Genomic DNA, 23343 nt, shown 5'->3' on the forward strand with positions numbered 1-23343 from the left:
AATTCATCGTCTCTGTAACTCTGCACAATGACAATAAATTGGAATCTAATCGAATCCAATTTAATACTATCGTGGTTTTTATTAATATTCTGAATTAGCTTGAATTTTATTTTATTTTTCATTTTAAATTTGGGTCCAGTTTTAGTACTTCTGCTGTGCGTGTTTGTTTTTTTGCTGTTGTAAATTTTATTAGTTTTTTTCTTTTAAATATGTCTATGTAGTTTTTCTTATATATCTTCTTATATATAATTTTTTACTTTAGTTTTGGTTCTTTTAAGACATGAAGTTTAACTAAATGAAAATTAGAAATGTTGCCCTGGAAAATAGAAAAAAATTAAATAGTTCATATATTATTTTAAGTCAGTTAAAGTTTATTTCAAGCAACATGTTTTAGTTTTAGGTTTTATTTGTATATTTTCTGTTTTCTGGCATCTAGCTGAAATAAAATTATTTTAAGATCTTTTAATATTTTATTTTCTATCATTCAAGTTCATTTTCCTTTTGAAATGTTTTAGTTTTTATATTAATACTCTGTTTTTAGTTAAAGTTGTAGTAATTTTGTTTTGTGTGCCTCGGAAATTTGCTTAAATTAAATTAATTTAAGGATTTTTTTTTTTATTATTTTAATATATAATTAAGTTAAAATGTGTTTTAATTTAAGTAACTTTTTTATGGTATTGGGTTTTATTTTTATCTTTTCTGTTTTAATTTTAGAATTTTAGTCATTTAAAAGGCTCGTGTCATGAAAAACTCAAGCACTTATTGAAACTATTTTTTTTTCTTTTTATCATTGGCTATTGGAGAAAATGCATGACTGAATATATGAATGGATGATGGACCCACCGGACATGAGCTGGGCGAAGGGCTCAGGGCAGGTGGAGGGGATCGGAAGGGTCAGTTTGTTCACAGCGACTCCGTAAGCCACGGCCAGACCATCGATCCCTCTGTAAGGAGCCTCTCCGGTCAGCAGCTCCCATAATAGCACACCATAACTACAGACAGAGAGAGAGAGAGAGCCCACAGCTGCTTTATATAGCCGTCTAATTACAGCATTGACACACACACACACACACACACACCGCGGTGAGACCTCAGGAGAACCTCTGAATCTGAATGGGACTGATGTTCCCTGCAGAGGAAAGCAGTGAATCTGTCTGTCTCATTTGCATCTGATGAATGTAAAGCCATTAATCCACGGGAAACGAGCTGGATTCAGAGAAAGTCTCGGGCTTTGAGAAGGGGACAGAGCACAAATGAGACTCACTTTCCCAATTCAGACAGACATTCTGCTAACAACATCAAGAAGAAAAGCACCGGTAACTTCAGACGTCGAGACATGTGTCTATTCTAACTACCATTTCAACAAATATTCATGTATTTGAATATCTTTGAAAGCGTTTGCAGCACTTACATGTGAGCTCATATAAACGACCAACATCAGCTCCTTAAATACCGTAATATTTGTTAAAGCTCTCTCTCTCTCAGGTGAGTATGTACTTATTTATAGTTCAAATATGCAGTTTGTTAATAAAGATAACGTCTATTTGAACATTAGCCTCGATGTTTTCGTAGATGTGAGCTCCAGATGGTCAGCGCTCATGAACCCGCAGAGAGAGCGCCTCACCTCGGCCAGGTCTTCTGGAATTTACCACTGGCTCTGATGTCTCTGTAGTGGTTACACATGAGATATAATTCATTTTGGGTAAATCTAATGGTTGTCTTTGGTCTCATTAATCTATTATTTGGTCCAGAATGGCAAAATCTCATGTTTGTGCTCTCTTTGTACCTTCGACTGAATTGCCTAGCAATTGCTATGATGGCTGTTGTTGTTTATTAAAAATATTATTCAATAAATAATATTTTGTGTAAATAATATTATATATAAATAATAGTATTTAATAATAGTGTTTAGTATTGAGAAACGATGTGTGTTCGTTGATTTTAGTTACATTGTTTCACCATTAGATGGTGACAAGAGACTGGTTTTATGATTGAGTCAGGAGTAAAGACTTTTGCTTTGAAAAATAAATGCTATGAATGGAAGTTATTTTTAGTTTCAACAACAGCTTGGTACAACGGATAAATGCACTGAGCAGCAAATTCACCCTTAACAGATGAAAGAATATTAACGTTATGACAAAGATAATGCTTTCCTGAGCAGATATTCAAAGTAATGTTTATTGTGAATATGAGATTGATCTGAAGAATGAATGCTGTATCAGATGCAGATAATCACACTCGCTCAGTCCATCTCTCTCATAACACTCTACTACACATAATACACTGCTTTTAATACAGTAATACAAGAAGCTTTTAATGAAGCAATTCATCGTTCCTTCGTTACTAGTTCTAAAGTGACGTTTCAGAATTAGTAACAGAGGCTCGGGCTCAGCTGTTAAACTGTGTCAAATTAGATTTGAATCCGTGGCAGAAGGAAGTAGTTCTGCACAAAAGAGGGCTTTTAAAGACACTCCGTTGTTATTTTGTTTATATATTTACACACTCATGCAGTCGAACTATTGTATAAACACAATATCACACTCGTAGATGTGAGATATGGCTATATATCGGCACGCTGTGATTACCTACAGCCATATCTAATGTCTACTCGTATGATATTGCTTATACTGATAAGCTCTCAGATTGATAAGCTCTTTTGCACTACAATATATCTACACAGTGCTGTTTCTATTTAACTGGTTTGCACTCTATCTGCCAGGCGCCTTATGCCACTTTATCGATCTAATTCTTATTTTTTTCTACAATGTCCTCATTTGTATATCTGTATAGTTGTATGTACATATGTTTAAACTGTATTATCTGTATTTGAACGTGTTTAATGTTAACTGTATGCACCAAGGGTCTGAGAGTAACGCAATTTCAATTCTCTGTATGTATGTGCTGTACATGTGGAAGAATTGACAATAAAGCAGACTTGACTTGACTTGATAGATTTGTTTTTAATTAAGTGGTATTAAATTTAATACATTATATTTACAATATGCTTTCATATGAATATTATAGCACTCAAAAAAAGGCTAAAACCTATAATTAGTAAAATTTTCAGAGCTTTCTGAAAAATCACAGAATTGAAAAGCTCAACTTTTCATGACTGTTTCATTAGTGGATGTAATGCATTGTTATTCATTGCATTGATTTGTGTTGCAAAGTCAAAACTGTCACTTACAGACATTTTACAACATCAAATGACACCCTGATAGAAATTATGCCTAAAAGGTTTTTATTTTTAGTTTTAGCTAATGTTAAGGATGGGATAAGTGAAAACACATGATTTGTTCAGGCTCTTTCCTGCAGTCTGACGTCACTCGATCTGAATTTCCCTCTCACAGATTCATCAGCGCTTCATCTTTAGATCCTGATTCAGCCATTATTACATAACTGTGTACCAGCGGCAGTGAGTTAATTATATGATCTCCAGTAGTGGGTTAACCGGTAATTCCTGAAGAGCAGAAGAACGTCATCTAGTACTGAAGTCTATAAACTGCATTAACTATCACTCATCAACAGCTAGAATAAAGCCTCAATGACAGTATGTACAGTTTCAGCCTCAGCAGGTGAAAACTTGACTAAATCATGATTAAAAGTGCTGAGAACATGGATGTGAAGACTTCATCATTCATTATTTTCAGAATATTTCTGCTGTGTAAGAGAGAGTGGCACAAATGGTTGCCAGGTTGTGAACTAAATGAAACACAGTCCTTTAAAAAGAGCAGCTCTGATTAAGGGGATTTAAACCCTTGAAATCTGGCAAGTTAAAAAAAGGTCATAAATGAGTGTTTTTCGTCACCGTTTTCATTAACGCTGATCTCACAGCAGACTTGTTTTCTCAGAGGAACCTCGCTCACCTCCAGACATCGCTGCCTTTGGAGAAGGTGGATGATTTGATGACCTCCGGCGCCATCCAGGCGTAGGTTCCCGCGGTGCTCATCTTCGTCGTCTTGTGCCACTCGCGCGCCAGACCGAAATCTGTGATCTTCAGGGTTTTGCCCTCGATGCTGTCCTTCTCCACAGGCTCGGCCAGCAGAACTGAGACACACACACAGAGAGAGATGTCAGAAGTGCTGTCCCGATAATGTTTCCCCTCCAAAAACAGACCACACAATGATAGCAGGGGACACACAGACACATCTCAATCAATCAAACTTTATTACAGACTCAAGATCCAGATTTTAAAAAAGACAATAGACAACATATACAACCCATAGCATCTATCACACACGTAAAGAGTTATACAGCAATACCAGTGTCTCCACAGCTTTGATACCGTGTAGTACTAACCCCTATATTTGATAGACTCACAATAATCTCATTTTTAAAGCATTAAGCCGGCAGATAAATCTATACATAAGATTTGGTAACAGAGCTTTAAAAGTGATTACTCTTGCACTCACAATCATGTCACTTGCTCTATGCCATCTAGGTCTCCTTAGTAAGATTCTCATTGCAGCTTCTGTAAACTAGATGTTCTGTAGTTACACCACAAATGAGCAGTATAAAGTGTTGTACAACATGCTTTGAAAAGTGGCATCTTCACCTCATCTGAACAGAAACTAAACTTACATAAAAGTATATATTCGCCAGCATGTATGTGTGTAAGTTTAAGTCCAGTTTGACAAGTCACCTTTATTTCTATAGCACTTAATACACTAGAGATTGCTTGAAAGAAGTGCGTCATGTGATCCTGGATGTATGAGAATGGGAAATGTATGTGAAGTGTGCCGAAATATTATTTAGAGAGGAACAGAGAAGGCCAGGAAAGTAAAACATTAAATACATAAATAAGTGCAAAATAAATACTTCTTTTACTTACATAATAGTATGTTGTAATTAAATAACAAATAAGTAAATAAAATATATTTATTTACTTAAGTAAACAATATGTACACAAATACAAAAATGGGTAAATATAAATAATTTTTTTTCAAAATTTGATTATTTTTATTTACATATTTAATTATTAACTTAAGTAAATTAAAAGGTAATAAACTTTGAGCATGGTTACATGTTTTCTCTAGCCTCTATTATACACCATATGGACAAATGTATTGGGACTTCTGAGCATTAAACCAGCAGACTTTAATGACATCGCATTCTAAATAAACAGACGATTATATGGAGTTGCCCCTTCTCTTCTGGGAAGGCTTTCCAACAGGTTTTGACTGTGTGATTGGTCAGTGCACAGAGCAGGTTTCTGCTGCTCCAGAGTCTAGTATCTGTGTGCTTTACTCGCTGCGTGCCGAGGAAACACATCTGAGCTTCTGCTGAGAGTCGCTGCTATTCATAAACACTTCCACTGTCCAGTTACACCACTTACAGCTGGACATCCGGCAGTGATGAAACACTGCTATCACAGCATCACGCTTCAATCCACTGGGCTCTTCAGAACGACCTTTCTTTCACAACTGTGTGTAAATGCAGACTGCATGGTGAGTGCTTGATATAACACACCTGTGGCGTGATCTGATTGAAACCCCTGAATACAGACATGAAGAGGGGTGACTCAATGCTATTGTCCATATAGTGTATGCTGTATATACAGGTGCTGGTCATAAAATTAGAATATCATGAAAAAGTTGATTTATTTCAGTAATACCAAAGTGTATAATAAAAAGTGAAACTTGTATATTAGATTCATTCATTACACACAGACTGATATATTTCAAATGTTTATTTCCTTTAATTTTGATGATTATAACTGACAACTACTGAAAGTCCCAAATTCAGTATCTCTGAAAATTAGAATATTGTGAAAATGTTCAATATTGAAGACCCCTGGTGCCACGCTCTAATCAGCTAATGAACTCAAAACACCTGCAGAAGCCTTTAAATGGTCTCTCAGTCTAGTTCTGTAGGCTACACAATCATGGGGAAGACTGCTGACTTGACAGTTGTCCAAAAGACCACCATTGACACCTTGCACAAGGAGGGCAACACACAAAAGGTCATTGCTAAAGAGGCTGGCTGTTCACAGAGCTCTGTGTCCAAGCACATTAATAGAGAGGCGAAGGGAAGGACAAGATGTGGTAGAAAAAAGTGTACAAGCAATAGGGATAACCGCACCCTGGAGAGGATTGTGAAACAAAACCCATTCAAAAATGTGGGGGAGATTCACAAAGAGTGGACTGCAGCTGGAGTCAGTGCTTCAAGAACCACCACGCACAGACGTATGCAAGACATGGGTTTCAGCTGTCGCATTCCTTGTGTCAAGCCACTCTTGAACAAGAGACAGCGTCAGAAGCGTCTTGACTGGACTGCTGCTGAGTGGTCCAAAGTTATCTTCTCTGATGAAAGTAGATTTAGCATTTCCTTTGGAAATCAAGGTCCCAGAGTCTGGAGGAAGAGAGGAGAGGCACATAATCCACGTTGCTTGAGGTCCAGTGTAAAGTTTCCACAGTCATTGATGGTTTGGGCTGCCATGTCATCTGCTGGTGTTGGTCCATTGTGTTTTCTGAGGTCCAAGGTCAACGCAGCCGTCTACCAGGAAGTTTTAGAGCACTTCATGCTTCCTGCTGCTGACCAACTTTATGGAGATGCAGATTTCATTTTCCAACAGGACTTGGCACCTGCACACACTGCCAAAGCTACCAGTACCTGGTTTAAGGACCATGGTATCCCTGTTCTTGATTGGCCAGCAAACTCGCCTGACCTTAACCTCATAGAAAACCTATGGGGTATTGTGAAGAGGAAGATGCAATACGCCAGACCCAACAATTGAGAAGAGCTGAAGGCCACTATCAGAGCAACATGGGCTCTCATAACACCTGAGCAGTGCCACAGACTGATCGACTCCATGCCACGCCGCATTGCTGCAGTAATCCAGGCCAAAGGAGCCCCAACTAAATACTGAGTGCTGTACATGTTCTTACTTTTCATGTTCATACTTTTCAGTTGGCCAACATTTCTAAAAAATATTTTTTTTTGCATTGGTCTTAATTGATATTCTAATTTTCTGAGATACTGAATTTGGGACTTTCATTAGTTGTCAGTTATAATCGTCAAAATTAAAGGAAATAAACATTTGAAATATATCAGTCTGTGTGTAATGAATGAATCTAATATACAAGTTTCACTTTTTGAATGGTATTACTGAAATAAATCAACTTTTTCATCATATTCTAATTTTATGACCAGCACCTGTATATAGAAATGATTATATATCGGAAATTTTAAAAACACTCAAAGAACAAGAGATCTGCCTGCTGTCTCTTTCTCAGCAGGAAGACAGTGTGTGTGTGTGTGTGTGTGAGTGAGTGTGTGTGTTTGTGTGACGTCAAAGCTGTTGCAAAAGGCTGCAGAAGAGAGAGAGCTTTGTGCCTGGACAAATACACACACACACACACACACACACACACACACACACACACACACACACACACACACACACACACACAGAGTCAGCAGGCCTTAAACTGGCCGATTTCTGCTGTGGTAAATATTTAGAGACACACACACACACATCTGTGTTCTGGATGAAGGAAATGTGGAACGTAATGGCAGAACATGAAGTGAAACTGCCACTCGGCCTTCAATCCAGCTAGAAGAATCCGTCTGTCTCTCTGCCACCGACCACATTTACACACACACCCACACACACACACACACACACACACTCCTTTGTGGCGGTGAGGCTGATTTCCGTTGGCCTGCTCCTTTACAGGAAGTGACGCAAATTAAATCGACACACTTCTAAATAAAAACGACAGAATCTGGCGACCAACAGGAGTGTTTCTTGAGTTCACTTTAAGACGTTTTTCAAGAATACGCTTCACTCTGGAGTCCTTCGTACAGACACAACTCATATTTCACTAACCAACATCTCATCAGATTACTGTTAGAACTACTAGATACATTAGATCAACTAGTATCAGCTCAGTCATGCCACGTTTTGGCAAAGACAAGCATTCATACAGAGATCTCCACACAGAAATGATTCTGTAAAATCAGCATGTCTGAGACGTGCTCTCTGCACTTCCTGTATTACAGTATCGGGCACGCAGAGTTCAGCTGCGTCTCCAGCGCTGATCCAGGACCTGCTGGATTCTCCTCCGCAGATCCACCCAGAAGAGCTCAAGCATCATCTGACTGATCAAAACACAAACAGACTCCTGACATGAAGATCAGTCACTAGGGCAGGACCGCATGAAAAAGCACTCAGAATGCATTGCATCAAGCTCAGCTAAAAATGAATAATACAAGAAAATGCATGAGTTCAGATAAATGTTAATTATAAATACACTTATTTTTCATTAAATGCTAAAAAAATAAACTCAAAGAAACATGCACATACTTTTTAAAATAAAAAAATAATAAAAATAAAAATAATAATTCAATAAAAAAATCTATTAAAATAATTGTGTAAATAACTAAATCTGGCACTATTTTAGGTCACTAATCAAATTAGTGCTGAAACATTAACAGTCAACATTATGGACAATGTCAACAATAAAAAATTGTCAAATATTTTTGTTGTCGAGTAGTCGTTGGATCTCATATCTCTAATGTAAGAGCCTGCAATACTGCGGTTTGAGTAATTCAGCCCTCCTAGATGTAATTCAAGAGGAAAAGACAGCGTCAGAGCAAACACAGACAAACCTGAAGAGTAAAGATATGCTGCATGCTTTAATCTCAATAACAAAATAAAAACACAACACAAACTGACAGCGGTGAGAAAGCAGCAGTTAGGAAAGCATCTGATTACAGTGATGTGATGCTTCATCAGTCCTCCGGAAAAGTCCAGTCACGTCACGTTTAATTAAACAGTACTTTATGCAGCAGATATCTTTAAATCAAGCAGCTTTACAGCATTAAACATGAAAAACCAGAGTCAGTGTCACAACTTGATTTTCTGTAATAAAGCAGCGCTCCAGTGTGAGCTAGCTAATGATAAAATATTTTTATTAGTGGGAAAATATTATGTTATTAAAGTGATAGTGAAAGATCTAGCTCAGGACTGTCTTGATTATCATAACCCTAGAAGGTATTTTAAAAGAGATTATGTAGTGAATAAAATAGTTCATCCAAAAATATAGCGTCTTATCACTCACCTTCATTTTGTTCTCTTATTCACACGAAAGCAGTCATTCAGGTACTTTCATACAGCTAATTCAATGCTGAATAAGACCGTTTCTGTCGGTCATCTCATTTTGTGTGCCAAATACATTTGTTTGTATGAATTAATTGTATAATAGTTGTAATGACATCAATATTTACAAATGCTGAATAGATTACCTTAATGTGTTAGAATATGCATAACTCAATGTTTTAACTAAAAGCTGAATCGAGTATTGAAATTATTGCTTGTTGCAGCCCTAAATCATATGCAAGTAAATCAGTTGTCAAATGACCATGTGTTTGTCCTGCTGTCAGTACCAAAGACTAACACATCAAATCGCACTCTTTATTACCAGTAAAGTGTTCCAATAAAAGCAGCAACAGTGCAAGCAGCGATCAGATCTCTCATGCGCTTCAGTGTCAGTCTCTGCACATCTGCTCTGCTCAGAGATCACTCTGTAATTACTCTGGGCTTTCTTAAGGAATGCGACCGTCTTCACCACACGCTGGATGCCACGGCGACACCGGCCGATGGTAACCACGGCGACCAGCTGTGTTTGTTTGGATGCAGAGGCTGTTTACCGTGTGAGAGGCGGCTCCCAGAATGCACCTCAGCGAGTGCCGGCGATCACATGATCAACCAGCTAACCTTCTCACAGCCGGCTGTGTGTGTGTGTCTGTCGAGGTTGCCAGAGAGTCTGTACATCGTACAAGACAAAGACTCGTTCTTCTGAGGGAAAAACCCCCAGTGCAACAGAATCCAGCCCACGGCAGAGAGAGACAGACGCTCTCTCACACTTCAGACAGTCAGAAACCACTACAAACACCGAGATATCACCCAGAACCTGCTGACAATCACCTAGCAACCACCCAAACATCATAGATTTATTTACTACATTTATTATAACACTCAAGCATACTGTAATGTTCCGGTTGGGATCTGTAATATTTTCTAATGTGTTAATAGAAGTCTCTTCTGCTCAGCAAGACTGCATTTATTTGTACAGTAAAAACATACATGCCTGATTCAGTGATTCAGAGTTAAATACATATTTTAAATTGTTATTTTGTAATTGATTTTTGTTCTTTGAAAAGCAAGATAAAACAGTAAAAAGCAAACTTTGGCTAGTTAATATATGCAATGGTGAAAACAAATTGGCAAAATACATGGGGGAAAAAATGTGACAAACTGTGTTTGGTATTCGGCCCAGGGTTTCATTTTGTTCAATTTTGGCTTCGGCCAAGAATTTACATTTCAGTGCATCCCTAACTCAAACCCCAGCAACCACCCAAACAGCACAGCAACACCCTAACAACCACCCAAACAACACAGCAATACCCAAACAACACACCAACACCCAAACAACACAGCAACACCCAAACAACATAGCAACACCCTAACAACCACCCAAACAACACAGCAATACCAAACAACACAGCAACACCCTAACAACCACCCAAACAACACACCAACACCCAAACAACACAGCAACACCCTAACAACCACCCAAACAACACAGCAATACCCAAACACACCAACACCCAAACAACACAGCAACACCCAAACAACATAGCAACACCGTAACAACCACCCAAACAACACCGCAACACCCTAGCAACCACCCAAACAACACAGCAACCACTCAAACAACACAGCATCACCCCAGCAACCACCCAAACAACATAGCAACACCCTAACAACCACCCAAACAACACAGCAACCACCCAAACAACACAACAACACCCTAACAACCACCCAAACAACACAGCAACACCCTAACAACCACCCAAACAACACAGCAACACCCCAGCAACTACCCAAACACCACAGCAATACCCAAACAACACAGCAACACCCAAACACAGCAACACCCCAGCAACCACCCAAACAACACATCAACACCCCAGCAACCACACAAACAACACAGCAACACCCCAGCAACCACCCAAACAACACAGCAATACCCAAACAACACAGCAACACCCAAACACAGCAACACCCTAACAACCACCCAAACAATACAGCAACACCCCAGCAACCACCCAAACAACACAGCAACACCCCAGCAACCACTCAAACAACACAGCAACACCCCAGCAACCACCCAAACAACATAGCAACACCCTAACCACCCAAACAACACAGCAACCACCCAAACAACACAACAACACCCTAACAACCACCCAAACAACACAGCAACACCCAAACAACACAGCAACACCCCAGCAACTACCCAAACACCACAGCAATACCCAAACAACACAGCAACACCCAAACACAGCAACACCCCAGCAACCACCCAAACAACACATCAACACCCCAGCAACCACGCAAACAACACAGCAACACCCCAGCAACCACCCAAACAACACAGCAATACCCAAACAACACAGCAACACCCAAACACAGCAACACCCTAACAACCACCCAAACAATACAGCAACACCCCAGCAACCACCCAAACAACACAGCAACACCCCAGCAACCACCCAAACAACATAGCAACACCCAAACAACATAGCAACACCCTAACAACCACCCAAACAACACAGCAACACCCCAGCAACCACCCAAACAACACAGCAACACCCCAGCAACCACCCAAACAACACAGCAATGCCCTGGAAACCCCCCCATCCTACATAGCAACCCCTAATTTTATGGAGGAGAGTAAAACTCATCTGAAAGAAAGCCTCTAAATCTCTCTCACACACAGAGAGCAGGTTCATTAGAGGGTTCTCTGAATGGGTCACTAATTAACTCTGCTGTGCTGCTGTAAGCGACTGAAGTTTAACCAGTGCTGCGGTGACCTCTGACCCCGTCCAGCCCTCAGGAATATCAGTGGCTTGCTTAATGCCTTCAAACCACACCACGCTGTGTCCAGGGTTATTCCTGTTAACACTAGAACCATTAAAAACTCATTACCTGAAATAAAATAAACAAAGAAAAGAAAAACAGAAATAAAAGAAAATAATAATAATAATAATAATAAGTTCAATTAGTTACCAAGACATAATTTCTCTAAATTCTAATTTCATTCAATTTACTTCAGGTGTAATAATTAATAACTAAAACAACTACACAAATTAATCGTTAACTATATAGAAAAATTTCAAAAAAGACAAAATACACAACAAAATTACTAAAACTTTAAAATTAAAATGAAAACGGAAAATATAAAAATGACTTAAGAACATTGATGAAAGCTACAATAGCATCTCAGTGATACTAAATAACACAGGAAGTGCTTCGTCAATACACCGATGTAAATATGCACTCCGTGCGACCAAAGAGGACATCCAGGTATGACATCACGAGGACTCGTTTAAAAATTAAACATGCATGGCTAAACTGTTCACAATCAACCACATGCACTTGGACCGATTCATTTATATGTCATGCCCACTTTAAGCACTAACAGTCATGGACTTAAAGCGACAATCGAGAACGCAGCAGTGTTTTGGGGATAACTGCACATTTCATTTAGCAAACACAAGACTCCGGTTTCCACCACTATTCTAATGGTTTGGGTCACTGTGTGTGTGTGTTTCTGGAATACTCTGCCCCCTTGACATGCTCATTCCAGAGCACCGCTGTCTTTGGGAAAAAGCTGAACCCCCAGTGCATGCTGGGACATATTTCTGAGGCTGGAACAAGGGGAATCCCGTGCCAAGCTCATACCTGCCTCCTCCCCAAATCTGCTGCTCAATCTCCGGATGCGGCCTTTCCAAAATAAAGAGACGGCAAAGCCATGAGCTGCTCGTCCTTATCTCACACACACACACACACACACTCTCACTCACACACTCGCTGATGAGACGGAGATGCTGCACATTTCAAATATTATTATATTATGAAAGAGAACAAGTAAAGCTTTAAATACAGTGAGTGAAAATGAATGAGCAAAACTGATTTAAAGGGACAGTTCACCCAAAAATGAATTAATCAGTCTTCATTGTATGGACTCGGAGCTACAGAACAGCAAAATAGTGTTAGCGGCTCTTTAAGACATCAGGTAACAAATAAGGACAATAAACAGTAAATAGATCTCAGTGAACTCTGAAAGCACGAGATGGAGATTTACTAGTAATCACAGAACCGGCTTTACTGCCGAGATGAACATGACTATCACATTCGATTAATCCTGCAGCACTAATAAGAATTAGCCCGAAACAATAGAAGACAGCAACAGTAACAATAACAGCAGTGCAGCATCAGAAGAGTGGACAGTATGAAGGGAGACTCGGTAAAAGAGCACATAAACAGTATTGTAAAATAAACTAAATAATGCATACAGCAGTATAAGTGTTAACGAATGAGAATCCTGTCATCTCTTACTCTCCCTCGAGTCCAAACCTGTGTGAGATCTTTGCTGATCACAGAAGAAGATATTTCGAAGAATGTTGGCAACCAAACAGCTGACAGTATAGCCACTGACATAAAACATGCCGTGCAAGTCAATGGCTACCGTCAACTGTTTGGTTACCAAGCTGAAGGTTGTGTATATATATATATATACACACATTTACACACTGCCGCTCAAAAGTTTGGGATCAGGAAGATTTGTAATATTTTTTAAGCAAGTCTCGTCTGCTCATCAAGGCTGTATTTATTCAATAAAAAAAACTGAAAAAAAACGTAATATTGTGAAATCTTATAGCGATTTCTAATATCGGTTTCCTATTTTAATACACTTTAAACTAATTCCCTATCAGTCTCAACGTCATCTTCGCTCCTAACTGTCCCACGGTCTCGTTTGAGGCGTAGTGGAGATCGAGCTTTTTCTGTTGCGGCTCCTTCACTCTGGAATGTGTTGCCACTATCCTTAAAAACCTCATCAAGTATGGACATTTTTAAAAAGGAATTGAAGACTTATTTATTTAATCAAGCCTTTGGCATTTTATTAGGTCTGAGAACTGTGAGTGATTTGTTGTTTGATTCCTTTGTGTCTTGTTTTAATGTAACTTAATGTCTGTATGTATTTTAGCGTTATTGATTAGCCTACTTATGGACAGCACTTTGGTCCGTTCTAACGGCTTTGAAAGTGCTTTATAAATAAAAGTTGAGTTGAGTAAACTGTAATGTATTTCTGTGATCTGCAGCTGTATTTTCAGCATCATTACTCCAGTCTTCAGAGTCACATGATCTTCAGAAATCATAATAATATACTGATTTATTATGTGTTGAAACTCTTCATATTGTTTTTTGGAAACTGTGATACTTTTTTCTTTGATTCTTTGATGAATACAGAGTTAAAAAGAGCAGCATTAGTCCAAAAACAGAAATCTTTTCTAGCAATAGAAGTCTTTACTATGACTGTTTATTCATTTAACACATCCCTCCTGAATAAAAGTATTCATTTCTTTAAAAAAAAAAAAAAAAAAAAAAAAATGACTGACCCCAAACTTTTGGATAGCATTTTATATTGTAACAAAATATATATTTTTAAATAAATGCTGTTCTTTTTAACTCTTTATTAATCAAAGAAAAAAGTATCATGTCCTTGACTTTTGAGCGGCAGTGTATATATACATATATATACACACACATTTTTAAACGTTATTTTATATTCTTTTTTTTTATAATATTTTAATGAACTTTTTTTTTGTTTTAATTTTATGCTTTTAGTTCTCAATATATCACTGATGCACTAAAGTGGTCAAACACTAGGGTGGTTTTTAGAGACTCTGCTAGACATCTCCTGCTGTTTCACAGAAGAAAGCCAGTCATATTTGACTGAAGGGTGGCAGGAGCTTTATCTCTTTAGGTCGATCTGCTCCGCAGGCCTGTGTTTGAGTCAAACCGCATCTGCTCTCCTCCAGATCTCCGGCTCCATTCATCACCTCGCGTCACACGCTGACTAACTGAGTTTCACTCCTAAACCGTTCCTGTTTGAACCCTGGGTCACACACAAGCACTTCAGAGCAGCAGAAGCAGCGCTGGCGTCGAACAGCTTCCTGAAGACGAAGCCGTCTGTCGCTCTGCGTCTACACTCAGCAGTGTGCATCCTCTCGTACCGAGAGCGCTTCAAATCAGTCAAGTCAGCTGTAAATATATACAGCGCTTCATACAACACAGAGCGAGTCAAAGCAGCTTCACAGAGTCAAACAGGAACATAGCGTCTCCATCACGCAACCGTCATCTGATGCTGCCTAAGAAGGGAGCTGTCTATGTAGTAGGGATGGACAATTTGGCAAAATAAAACTGACAAATAATGCAGTTCTGACTGCAATATTACAATAATCACCGAACATCTAAAAAAGCTAAAATCATTTCATAAAGCACTTTTTGCCAAACACAACTCTCTCTGTAGCACACAAAACTCTAACAGCAATTAATATTATGCCAAAGCTGTTTGCAAAAGTTTGCTTTTGAGATGTTTGTGATATTCTGAATGCAGTGCTTCATTTTGCAAGAGATGCGAGGCATTTTGAATTTTGTTTGCGCAATTCTTGGATTTGTGTGTAAAGTATTGAAAAAAAAAAAAGAGGCAACGTTTTGAGAATGTGTGCAAGCAGCTGAAAAAAGCCCTGTAGTATCATTGATGTACCATTATAGCTTTTTCTGGCAGGTAACTGGAAATACAAAAACTACATATTTTTTTAAATACAAAATTAAGAAAAATTAAGAAAAAAAACAACTAAAAAGTAAATACAATTCACATTAAAAAGGACAATGCAAAGCTAATATTAAGGCATATTTAGTAAAGAATCTTAAAATTGATTAAGTGACAAACAAGTATAAAGCATGCAAAACAAGTGTAGAAATATTTCAATAAAACACGGCAGATGTGATGGTTAATCTGCTGCTAATGACTAATCAAACGGATTGACACATGAGTCACCTCAGAACCTGGTGCAGATTTAACAGCGCTCGACTCTGAACAGATCTGAAATCAGCACGCAGAGCGACAGACGACATCTGTGTCAATGACACACTACAGCATACTTCATCTGCACACACTCAGCCGTGTGACTGCACGCATCCCTGCACGATCTAACTATTATCAGTCAATATATCAAGCTGGATATATAGCTGTGTCTAAATACAGTTGTAAAGCTATGTATACAGCAAATCTCCACTGTGTGATTGCTTCTATCATAACAATGTAACTATATTACCGTCCAGCTCTAATCTGCTCCTAGGTATGAATATCATAAACATTAAGATCAGGATTTTCTGTAAAGCTGCTTTGAAACAGTGTGTATTCTGAAAAGCACTATACGGCTGAAACTGGCTGTGCTAGATTCCTCTGTCCTCGCGCTCTCCTGGAAAACACCAGACGCTCAGACTTTGGACCACAGATGGAAACGAGCTACATTTGGGTGCAAAATCTTCAAATTGTGATTATAGGACACAAAATCCTCTGGCAGGACAAACATCACAATCAAGCCAAGCTTCTAGCATCCAGAAAACAAGCGGTCTTCTCTGACAGCGACGTGAAATTCACAATCACATCATTGATAACTGAGCATTTTAAGGGTTTGGATACATCGTTTATTCAGAAACTCTTTCTAGCATGTACTATAATCTGATTCATGTTTTAACCAGAATCTCACAATTATCACTGAAACATAACATCATATCTCACTAATTAAACTACTGATGACCTTCCGCTACAGATTAAAGAAAGTCTTTCTATACTGATTATAGAATAAATGTATCACATTAAACTACTGATTAAAGACACAACGCTTGATTAAACTACTAACTGAAAAACAAACTGGTGATGAAATAATGAGAAGTGAAGGAGCTCTCTACTGATCAGACGCATGACAGAGACTGAGCGCCGGCCCATGATCCTCCGTCAGAGGGAGGCTGTTCGTGGGGAAAAGAGAAACAGACGAAAGAAGAAAGAAAAACACAGGATGCTGCGATCTGGAACGACAAGTAAGGGCAGGTCTGGGACAAAGAGCTCGGAAAGAATTAAACAACAACAGGCAGAGAGAGAGAGAGAGAGCGAGGAGAGAGAGAGAGAGAGACAGAGAGAGCGAGAGAGAGAGAGAGAGAGAGAGAGAGAGAGAGAACAACAACAGGCAGAGAGAGAGAGAGATAGAGAGAGAGAGAGAGAGAGAGAGCGAGAGAGAGAGAGAGAGACAGAGAGAGCGAGAGAGAGAGAGAGAGACAGAGAGAGCGAGAGAGAGAGAGAGAGAGAACAACAACAGGCAGAGAGAGAGAGAGAGAGAAAGAGAGAGAGAGAGAGAGCGAGAGAGAACAACAACAGGCAGAGAGAGAGAGAGAGAGAGAGAGACAGGGGGAGAGGGAGAGAGAGAGAGAGAGAGAGAGAGAGAGAGAGAGAGAGAGAGAGAGAGAGAGCGAGAGCGAGAGATAAGATCGCAGCTACAGCCAGTGAACGGAGCTGCTTTGGCTGCAGTGTGTTGCAAGCCGGCATTAAAAAGTTTGTTTTACGCAACTGAGGTGGTTTCCAGCCCGCCGGACGTGCTCTCTCCTGACTTGGGAGGGAAGTGAAGGATCATGGGATATACGTGGGTGGACAATAACCATACAGACACTGGGTAAAGGTGTAAGAGAGCGGGGAAAGAAAGAAAAATTGAGGAAGAAAGCACTGTGCATCCCTGCATACTTAGTGCTTACGAGATAAATATTAATAGTTCTGACTCCATATCCTGCATTCTGTAATTTGTGTTGAAACTTTACATGTATATTGATAAAGAGTTCACGTTAAGCTACTGATTAAAGAAACTCTTCAAATTAAACTACTGACTCAAAAAAAAGTCCAAGTCTTTGCAAATGCTGAAAAATACACGCCTGCGATTTATGTTAGAATTTAATATGTAAACGAGTCTACAATTAGGCTAATGAAATATTACTGTTCATTCGGTTTATTATGATTCATAACATATGGTCATCCAGCAGTTGACCATGTTTAATAAATCATAAACAAGTGATTTTCCATGTTTGTGTCATCTAAACATCATCCTGGTGATTAAGAGTACTCGGGTAAACATACCTATTAAACTCAGCTAAATCTACTTTGAGACAGTTTTAGTGCACAAGATATTGGTTTCAGTACAAAAAGTTATGTTAAAATAAAATATTAATCTCTCACACAAAAATATTTAATTTGATTTTAAATGACAAAAGCATTTCAATTAAGATATACATCATTAAATTCAGAAGGTCTGGCCGGGTACGTTTCTGTGTTCTTTAAGCACACTGCTGTTCTCATTAAACCCACATCAGGTTTCATTAAATTCTTGTTTATTTTAAGCAAGAATAATTGTAAAAATATATATTTTTCGAAGGTACAAAAAAAAACAGAACACTAAAATGAAGCAAAGCATTCAAGTCGTGTGATTAAAGCACATTGAAACATCTACTAGTCCACTTTCAGCTAAATAACACATTCAACAGTCAAATAAAACAAACCAATAACCGTTTGATTCATGGGGGTGAACACAGAAACCTGCCTCTTATTACATGGATGTAAACTTCTCTATAGTCTCTTACGGCTGGTTGAATGTTGCCCTGATTTCCACAGATTTCCCGTCTGGAGAAGCTGATGCTAGTTCCCAAAGATCAGAGCCAGTCTGCAGATTTGAGTCAGAATCCATAGAAAATCCATTAACTTGACTTAGTGACCACCATCAGTTAATATTTAAAGACTGTTTATGACGTATTTACAGAAGAGAGCACACTGAGCTTATTTCATGTAATATTTATTAAAATGATAGGATTTGAGCTAAATGCATGTCTTGGTCATGTATTAAGTTCATACATATTTCAATATGAACAACTATTATTAACAATATTTATGAAATGATACTTTTCTTATTGATGTCACACTTGTACAACCACAGACCAGCAATAAACTGTTGATTTCTAATATTATGGATGTAAAAGTACAAGCCAGTAATGCCTGTGCAGTAATATATTAGCGTAGCACACGATCTTATCCAGCTAGCCAGCTAACTGTGTTCTGTAGCGTCTAATGGAATTATGTCCCACATCCCAGTTACAGGTTATAATATGCAAAAATCTGAACATTAATCTCTTAATTTTATAGTAAGTAGTGAAACTTACCCAAAATAAAGGCTTAAACGTCTAAAAACGCATATTTAAGGAGCTCCTCTTTTGGAGAGTTTTCCGACAGCTTTCAAGATGTCCGTCAGACAGAGAACACATGGAGACCCTTATCTCAGCGTGCTATGATCTGATTGACTTCAAATTATAGGAGGTATATAGTAACAAACACATCAGTTGATTTTTTTTTTTTTCTCCATTCTGTCTCTGATGGAGTTTTGGTTCCTTGCCGCTGTCGCCTCTGGCTTGCTCAGTTGGGGACGCTTCATTTCCAGCGATATCGCTGACCTGATTACAAAGACACTATTCAAACTTATTGACACTTTATTTTCCTTTTTTGATATTGTGCAGTGCTTTGACACAATTTGCATTGTAAAAAGCGCTATATAAATAAAGGTGACTTGACTTGATTTGATTAAGACATCAAGTAGGATAATAAATAATTTTTCCTTTTATAATCTGATCTTAAATACGGAAGTGTGCTTAATGGGTATGTTTACCCTACATTTACTTTGGTCTGAGTAAAATCACCGCTGTACAGTTTACAGTGCGTAAATATCTATCAGTACACAACACATAAACATGGTACAATGTAATGAGCAATGCAAACACAAAGTCCAGCTCTGTATGTCTGCGTCCTAATATGATCTTTGACCCGTGTGTGGTCTTATCGAGATTCACAACTTGGCACAGTGTGTGTGTGTGTGTGTGTGTGAGTCATTTGATATCCAGGCCAACAACATTCCCTTCACAACTGTGTGATACATGCCATGGGAATATCCTCTTCTCCAAAACAAGCCATTCTCTCAGAGTCCTGGAGCGCAACCAAATAACCCCAATAAATTCTATCGAGGTCCAGATGGAATTTTAAAAAGAATATTGTTGGAATTCTGTGGAATGGATTTGAGTAGAGCTAAATTTACACCAACAGAGCTGAATACACAATCGAGTTAGACACAATGCCAAACCAAGCGCACATGCAGCAGGCAGAGGATGTAGAGCTCTGTAAATGAAGGGCGTTACGACTCTGCGGAAACCTGAGTTCTGCGGGCCTGATAATAATCCCAAACCAAAACACAACACCGCCAGCAGCTGAACAAACCCAAGAACGGTCCATACTGGATGAAAAATGGGAACTTTGAGATGGACTCTAACAGAAATGGGATTATAAAGAAAAGGGAGCATTCTTGTAGCTCAACGAGAAGCTCATGGGTTCAATTCTCAGGGAATGCATGAACTGACCAATGTGTGCACTGAATGCAATGCATGTTGCTTTGGAAAAAAAGCATCTGCCAAATGCCTTTTTGTAAATTTAAAACAAATCGATTTTATTGTCATTAGCTGGTCTAACCTGTAATAGACCACCAAGGTCATGGGTTCAATTCCCAGGGAATGAAAGAACTGACCAAACGTGTAGATTGGATGCAATGTTAGGCTTAGATGCATTGTAAAAAAAGTGTCTGCCAAATGCAATAATGCAAATATAAAATAAATGGATGCTTTATGGTAGAGATCGACCGATATATCGATTTACCGATATTTTTCCCGATATTTAAGCATTTTTCCATAATCGAATATCGGTTTTGTAATATCGGATTCCCCGATAAACACTGCCATCTTGTGGACGTTTTCAGAATTGCGCGCAGGATCGCAATTGCAGCGCATCTGAGGGGAGACGAGACAGCAAGGGCGTGCAGGTTGATTTGCTGTAGTTAGTAAACTATTTAATATTACAGGCATTAATGCACAAATTAGATGTATTACATAAATGCCTGATATATAGTTTAAATGCAACTTGGCTCTAAGAAATATGATAAATAAGATACTCTGTCAAGCCCTGTCCCTATAAAGATAGGCTATAACTTTGCCTGAAATAACACAGCCATGAATTAGCACATGGTGGAAATAAAAGCGCTGAATTTAATTCTCTCTGTGGTCTATTAGTCTCGTGAAGTCGGAGTCACATAGATAATCCGTCAAGTCCTCTCCCAATAAAGACGTAACTTTGCATGAATTAAATAATACAGCCATGAATGATTGCATGTTGGAAAGAAAAGCATTGAATGTAATTCTCTCTCTGTTGTCTATATGCTCATCATTAGTCTCGTGAAGCCGCTTTCATATTGCAGTTCACTCAGCGGGTTGATGCTCAAGAAATGCTCAGCACGGCCACCGCATGTAACTTTTAACAAGATTCACTTTTTTGAAGCACCCTAAATTGTATTAACACTTACTATATAACCATTATTTCGTTTATAAACATCTAAATTAATACAACTCTATGGAAATTAATTATTTATTATCTCCGCCATCGATCGCAGTTTGAGTAGCCTATAGTTCTGTGTAAAGGCATAGATAAACCGCGCTGTCAGCAGCATAATTTAGAGCATGCCAGTTGAGAAATGCAATAAAATACAATGCTTGTTATATTCCAATATTCCAGAGAATATTATTCCGTGAATTAACATTATCCAGTGAATTATTCTTCACTCTTTATCCTATTAAACAGCTTATAAACCTACTAAAACTGTAGTTAAAAATGAAGTTGATATGACTCCTTTCCTTTATTTTCTCCATTTGAAAACATTAGACTTTCTATGTTCATTTTGCTTACTGCTAATATTAGTGTTGCTGCTAAAGCTTTTTATAAATAAAATGTTTTTTTATTGTTGTAATACGAAGATTAAATTTAACATGACAGGGCTCTAGACTGCGACCAAAATGGTAATTGTTTGCGAGTTAAAATTTGACATGGTCGCATTTGTACGAGTGCCAGGTCTGCGCTACTCCAAAGCGTCTGCTTCATACAGCGCGCGCTGCCAGCCGCAGCACATTATAGCAGGAGTCAGATTTCACTGATCACGAGAAGAGTGGTGCTTTCAGCGCGAGCGCTTCAGTAGAGCCTGGTTTATATTCGCCGCATCAGCACGAGCGCGAAGGTGCGCGTCGCGGATGGAGCGCAACGGATGGATTTGTTTTCAAACTAAAGTAAAAGACCGCTTCTTAAACCAGAGAAGGTGAACGTGGTGGTATTCTTGTAGAAAAAACATGCAAGTCCTGTCAGCTACAGCCAGTTTAGTTTTACTTTTCTTTTTGTTTTCGTTTTGAGAAGCTTGTTATCGTTGCTGTTTACGTCAGGTTATGCTATGGAGGCTTTCCTTAATTAAAAAATATATATATATTAATATTTATTTGCTTCCTCAGAGTTTGCTAAACATTCTGTAATATACTAGGTATATAGTACAGCATGTGGTGTGTCCTGTGCCATGCCTCGTTTTATTCGTTTTTGTTGATAAATGTTATGTAAGAGTTTGTCATTGTCAACTTACTGTTTTATTGTTGTTGCGCTTTTTAATTAAGAATAACAATGAATCCATCTTTTGTTTTAGTCTTAAAAAGTTAAAGGTGTATAGATAAGCAAAACAGACAATGATCTTTTCTTGTAAAATGTGACACCAAGATCGCAAATTTGAAAGTAAAAAGCGCACGAAAAAAGGAATTCCTGTTCACAAAATTTAAATCACAAATAATACAGATGAAAAAGAACGAGTTGAATGTTGAAAACTTTCGTTACCATATAACTATAAACTATGATAAAAGTTCATCAGCATGCATTGATTAATCAAATGTTGTAGCAAAAACAAAAAACAAATTGCAACCAAATTATGTGCTCGTGCGCAAAAGTGAGATCAGTGGGAATAATGAGTCTAGAGCCCTGCATGAAAGACTGCTAATTCTCAAAACATTTTTTGTTAAGATGACTGAAAGGAGGAAAAACCAAAGTGAAGTATGGACTTACTTCACGCAGTCATTTATTTACTTTATAACAGTAAATAAATATCGGTTCTGCATATCGGTTATCGGGAACATAGACATGCAAATAATTGGTATCGGTATCGGTTATAAAAAATCAATATCGGTCGATCACTACTTTATGGTCATTAGCTGGTCTGAAGTCGTGGCCTAATGGTTAGAGAGTCGGACTAGTAATCGAAAGGTTGCGAGTTCGAGCCCCCGGCCGGCAGGAATTGTAGGTGGGGGGAGGGAATGTCCAGCGCTCTCTCCACCCTCAATACCACGACTGAGGTGCCCTTGAGCAAGGCACCGAACCCCCAATTGCTCCCCGGGCGCTGCAGCATGGCTGCCCACTGCTCCGGGTGTGTGTTCACGGTGTGTGTGTGTGTGTGTGTGTGTGGATTTGTTCACTACTCACTGCTGTGTGTGTG

At 38.6% G+C, this 23343-nt stretch overlaps 1 protein-coding gene across 1 annotated transcript in view; it reads right to left on the reverse strand.

The window, feature by feature from the left end:
• LOC306888459 (mitogen-activated protein kinase kinase kinase 11-like) overlaps positions 1-23343 on the reverse strand; it is a 39846-nt gene that overhangs the window by 14597 nt on the left and 1906 nt on the right. Inside the window, exons 2-3 of the mRNA XM_079446778.1 lie at positions 3867-4047; positions 844-992 (exon numbers count right to left, since the gene is read on the reverse strand). Of these exons, the coding sequence (XP_079302904.1) occupies positions 844-992; positions 3867-4047 (330 nt within the window). The remainder of the gene's footprint in view (positions 1-843; positions 993-3866; positions 4048-23343) is intronic.

This window comes from Barbus barbus (genome assembly GCF_936440315.1).
Source record: "Barbus barbus genome assembly, chromosome: 2".
Classification (NCBI taxonomy): domain Eukaryota; kingdom Metazoa; phylum Chordata; class Actinopteri; order Cypriniformes; family Cyprinidae; genus Barbus; species Barbus barbus.